Source organism: Capra hircus, chromosome 13 (genome assembly GCF_001704415.2).
Source record: "Capra hircus breed San Clemente chromosome 13, ASM170441v1, whole genome shotgun sequence".
Lineage (NCBI taxonomy): Eukaryota > Metazoa > Chordata > Mammalia > Artiodactyla > Bovidae > Capra > Capra hircus.
In genome coordinates, this window is record NC_030820.1 from 17061659 (window position 1) to 17067412 (window position 5754).

At 41.4% G+C, this 5754-nt stretch overlaps 1 protein-coding gene and 1 pseudogene across 1 annotated transcript in view; one reads left to right on the plus strand and one right to left on the minus strand.

The window, feature by feature from the left end:
- YME1L1 (YME1 like 1 ATPase) overlaps positions 1-5602 on the minus strand; it is a 31671-nt gene extending 26069 nt beyond the window's left edge. Inside the window, exon 1 of the mRNA XM_005687859.3 lies at positions 4726-5602. Within this exon, the coding sequence (XP_005687916.1) occupies positions 4726-4758 (33 nt within the window). The 5' untranslated portion in view covers positions 4759-5602. The remainder of the gene's footprint in view (positions 1-4725) is intronic.
- Positions 1608-2075, plus strand: LOC102169487 (annotated as a pseudogene).

The following is a 5754-nucleotide window of genomic DNA, read 5'->3' on the forward strand; positions in this document are numbered from 1 at the left end:
TGGCAGGCCCTCACTCACGGATTCTGCACTGCTGTGTACCCCCACCTCTCCCGATAGTCACAAAGTTTGCTCTCATGCTTCCTTCAGTACTTAACTCAAAAGCAACCTTTTCATGTGTCTCTTCCCTGGCCAACCTACTAAACTACCCTCACCTAAGAAGTATTCCTTACTGCCTTCCTCTGCTCTTTCTTCTTGACATTTATGTTATCTAACACACTTTATATATTTACTTGTTTACCTATATATTGTTTACCAGAAACCTCAACCTAAGTCCCCTTATTAGCATAAATCCAGGTGGGTGATCCAAACAGGGGCTTTAAGAATAAACACACACCTATCACACAGGAAATTTCAAGGGCTTCAGGAGCTCTGTGCCAAGAACTGGGAACCAAGACTAAATATTTTTATTTATTATACCACATTCTCCCACTGGAACATAAGTTTCATGTCACAAGGGATTTTTTTCCTGTATTTTAATATTTTTCTCTTTTGTTTATACATTAATTTACAATGTTTTTACATAATACTTACACACCTTTGATTTTATTTTTCTCTAACTTTCTCTATTTCATTCAATACTGTATCCCAGTGCAACAATAATGTACACAGTAGTTGCTAAATAAACATTTGTTGAGAAAATGAATAAACTAAATGGGCTCTTACGATGACAGGTTTTATACTGTACGTTTTACTTAACTATCTCATTTAATCCTCATAAGAGACAAACACGTTAGTTACTTCTATTTAACTGATGAAGAGAGCAAGAAATTAGATTCAATGTCATGTTCCAAGTCATTCAGCAAGAAAGTATAATATTACAGGAACGATTCTAACGCAGATAATCTGACTTCAGGTTCCACTTAAAGATTTTTCAGCCCATGGTTACTGATGCACAAGTAAAATCATAATATTGTTATATGAAAAAAGCAAGCTATAAAACTTTATGTAACTTTTTTTTTTAATTATGCATACAGAACTTTCCTGGTGGTCCAGTGGTTTGATCCCTGGTCTGGGAAGATTCCACAAGCCACAAGGCAACTAAACCAGTACGCCACAACTACTGAGCCCAAACGCTTGAGTCCGTGTTCCTCAACAAGGGAAGCCCTCGCTCGCTCCAAGTAAAGAAAGCCCAAGTACAGCAATAAAGACCCAGTGCAGCCATGAATAAATGAATAGTATGCATACACATATTTGTGTAGAGTTAAAGGGATGAAAGAAGCTATTCTAAAATGCAGTCTCTTGGAGTGATGGAATTATGGGTGATCTTTATTTTCTGGTATTTTTCTTTTCAGCATTTTTGGCAATGAGTGTGTATTATTTTTAAGAGTCAGAAAGAAATGATAAGCTCTTTTAAAGCTGCAGGAATCAAATTAAGATACATGTTTTCTGCCTGTACCTTTAAAAAGTTTTATTTTAATTACTTATATTTCTTCTCATTCAGTAAAGAATTTAAATTGCTGTTTCCCTAGGTCCTCTGGAACAATCCATCTGGTCCCACCTATTATCTGCTTCCCTGGACCTTTAGGCTTGTCTTGGCTCATTTGAAGACCAGGCAGTTGATAAATCCTGAGGCTCACTGCTCAGACTGGCTCAGGTAGAATGTAAGAATGGGGCAAGTGTCTGGACTGCTCTCCTGGACACTGAGCAGAGCCCTGTAGCTCTCAGACCTCTCTGAGTGGGGAGCTGCCCAGCAACCCCGCATCATGGAAGAGAAAAGAGATAGAGGTTTATGACCTGATTCAAACTCTCCGGGACACAGAGAAGCCCAATACTTGAGAAGAAATGGAAGTGGTAACAGAAAGTTGTGTGGAGGTTCAAGAGATAAGTGAAGACGACTATGTGGTCATTATAAGGTTCACGCCAACAGTATCTTATGGCTCTTCAGCAACTCTTACTGGGCTGTGCTTAAGAGTAAAACTTCAACAGTGTTTACCATTTAAATATATGTTGGAAATCTAAATTTCTGAAGGAATCCACTCAACAGAGGAAGTTATGAATAAGCAGATAAATGACAAAGAGCTAGTGACGGCTGCAATGGAGAAACCCAGCTTAATGGGAAATCATGAAACAGTGTGTCCTTGCACCTAAGAGCTGTTTTTTTAAGAGCCACTAAACAGTAATCATTTGATATATTTGTTTAAACTCTTTGTAAAATGTAGAAGATTCATGTTTAATACATAGCTGATTTGTACCTCAGAGCATTTTTTTAAAGGATGATTTCCAAGCAAGACTGAATTATAAGGTAGTACCTAAGTCTGTTCAGTGTCCAGCATTCTCAGGATTTGTAACACTTAAATGATCAGACTGAAAAATATTTTTTAGTTATTACATGTAAGATGAGTTGCTATTTTTCTGATCCCTATTATGATACACCTGCTTTTCATGTCAAATATTTACTATGCCCAAATGTATTAAATCTAAATCACTCTGTAAAATTAATAAAATAGACATGATTCTTATTAAAAAAAAAAAAGAAGAAGAATTTAAATTGCTGGTCTGATCTCTTCTCAATGAAAAGCTTGACCCTCTGTCATACAATTTAAATTCAACTGTATTAAACCAATTAAGCAACCAGGAAATACAAATTGTGTTCTGGGCCTCCCTGGAGATGCAGTGGTAAAGAACCCACCTGCCAATGCAGAAGAGGCAGGTTTGATCCCTGAGTCAGGAAGATCTCCTGGAAACGGAAATGGCAACCCACTCCAGTATTCTTGCCTGAAAAATCCCATGGAGAGGGGAACTCGGCGGGCTACATCCCATGGGGTTGCAAAAGAATCAGACGTGACTGAGTGACTAAACAACGTTACTATCTTCCACAGTATAAAATGCATAAGAGTCCTACGTGGCCCAGTTAGGACTGCCTATAGTACATACAGCTCCTTCATTATCTCTGTCAACATCACACACCACTAACTCCACTTAGCAATGATAAATTCTCCTAATATGGGATCTTCTTGATACCATGGGCTTCCCCGGTGGCTCAGTGGTAAAGAATCTGCCTGTAATGCAGGAGACACAGGAGTCACTGGTTCGATTATTAGGCTGGGAAGATTCCCTGGAGGAGGGCATGTCAACCCACGCCCAGATTCATGCCTGGAGCCTGGCGAGCTACAGTCCACGGGGTCGCAGAGTCAGACACAACTGAAGCAACTTAGCATGAATGCACACTTGATACCAACTTCCTGCAGGTTCCAAAAGGTTTAATATTCAGCAGACCAAGTCAAATTTTTTTTCAAATGATTGGCAGGACTCCACCACACCCTAGTAACACCTTCTTGCAGCCAGCTGATCAAACCAGAAACATCTTTTTCCATCATCTCTGATGAAATTCTATTCTTTTTTCAAAATAAATCTCATACCCTCCTTTTCATAAACACTGTCACCCCTTAGCAGTGCATTAGCCCCTCTCTGGATTACTGCAATAACAACCTTATCTGAAAACACCTCCACTCTTGTTCTTCCACATTCTCCACAGAGCAAGAAGCCAGTATTACTCTGTAATAGACTGTAATGTAAATCTGATCATGTCACTCCTTAACATGTTTAAAAGAATTCAGTGGTTTCCAACAAATTGCAAATGAAATTCAAAGTCCCGTATTACAACTCCCTGTATTATATCTCAAGTCCTCTTTCCAACCTCCTTTCTGTCATTGGCCCTTTAATCACCAACCAGGCTCTAGCCACACTGGCCTTATTTTTGTTCCTCCAATCAGCGAGGCTTGTCACATCTCAGAACCTCCAGATGTTCTGTCTACCTGTTCCTGTCTATTCACGTGGCAAACTCCTACTCATGTTTTATTTCACATCATCATTAAAGTTCCATATTTTCTTTGTCCACCTAGTACACCACTGAAATAAATAAACTACCACTTTTTTTTAACCCAACGAGTACTAGCAAAACAAAAGCGAGTGGAGGTTACACAAAGCGGCATAATGATAATCTTAAATCAAGAAAAACTAAAGAATGTCAAAGATATTTTGAAAACTGAATGTATACAAGAACTGTTTATTTGCAAAACTGTGAAGAACTCTCAAAAAAAAAAGTTACCATCAAAAATGATTTTTAAATGAACTAAGAACAAAACAGTCACAGGTGATAACTCCTGAGAGAATTAAAAATAAAACCCTTGGAAATCTTTTTTCTCTGCTCTTTTGCTTCATAAATGGAAAGATGACGAGGAGGCTGAATCAAAACTTTAACTGCAAGTAATAACTTAAAATATATATATTAGTTATTGTTGATTTAAAAAAGAGAGAGAGAGAAAGCATTCATAGAAGCTTGCAAATTTCTTCGCATGTCTGGGTTAAATGCCATTTAAAAAAGACGGAGAGTCTGGGTTAAGAGTACCAGCCTTTGAAGAGGCGGAAAGACAGAAAAGAAACATCACTTGCTCCCTCTACAGCTATGATAGACTTTCCTCCTACCCACTCCCCAAACCTCACCCCAGAAATGCTTAGCACTAAACAGTGCCAGATGGATTTTCCAGCAAAATTCCACGCAATCAAATCGGTAAGCCAAGATCTCCATCACGCTCGTACTATACTTAGGCTTCTTCGTCAGCCTTTTACTCAGAGTCTCCCGATCTTTTCTCAACACCAGGACTCCAACTGGAATAAACGCTTTCCTCCTCCGATCCCTTAAGGGAAACTGCTTCCAAGAAACGCAAATGGCAAACAGCCCGGAGCAGGGCTGGGACAGAAAAATAAACTGGATGCCGGACCCACCTGGGGCTGCACGGTGCTCGACAGGGAAAACATCTTCTCCAGGCTGTCAGCGACCTCACCCGCCTGCCAAAACTGTCCCTCTTCTCGGGTCCGGCGGGGAGGCGCTGAGCCCTCTTTTCCCCGTCTTTTCTCTCTCCGCGCTCACTCTTCCTAAAAGCGGAAAATGGCCTCCCCAGCCTACAGCTGCTGCAACGACAGGCAACCCGCCCCGGAAGGCAAGGCGCTAACGCACCAGTACTTCCGGGGCAGGTGAGGTGGCCACCCTGGGCAGCTGACGCCCCGAAATAGTTCACTTTCACATTAAATAATACACGCTCCGGAGCCCCAAAGCTTTCTGGCTGTCGTTTTCTTTTTAAAGGGGAACGGCATCCACCCCGTTAAATCTTCCTCCAGCTTTCTTATCAATACTTCCGACATATTCTCCTGTTGTGACTGGGCCTTGAGCCATAATACGCCCTTTTGCAACAATTTAGTGATCTTTATCTTCCCCACAATAAATAAAAAACTTCCTGTTACAGATAGGCAAGTTACACCCAGTTAAAATATCAAATTACAGAACCAGGCATGCGCTTCCTGCTCTCCACATGAGCTTCCAGTTTCTCCACATTCTATGATTTCACTGGTCACGAATTCACTGACGAGACCGAACTGGTTTACATTTCTCCCGCGAGTGACAGGCCCCAAAGAAGTCTGGTGGTTGTTTTTTAAGTGGGGCAAGGGCAGGCCCCACCAGCCTCCTTTGGAGATTGGGATAAAAAACTCTTTAAGTCCCGTTATTCAAATTACAGCCCCCAAAGTCCCTTTCCCCATCAGCCAAAAACTGTCGTGCCGTCCCGTCAGTGCGAATGAAGTAAACCAGCCGCCGTCAACCTGGGGCACCCTGTGGTAGGTTCAAGAAATTCCCCGAAGCCCCGCCTTCACGTCCATCGGCTTCTGCGTCGACAAAACGAAGGTGACGGAGGCGGAGATGCGCATGGATGGGCGTGGCGTGGGCTGCGACGTAGTGACATCACTGATACGTGCTGCGTG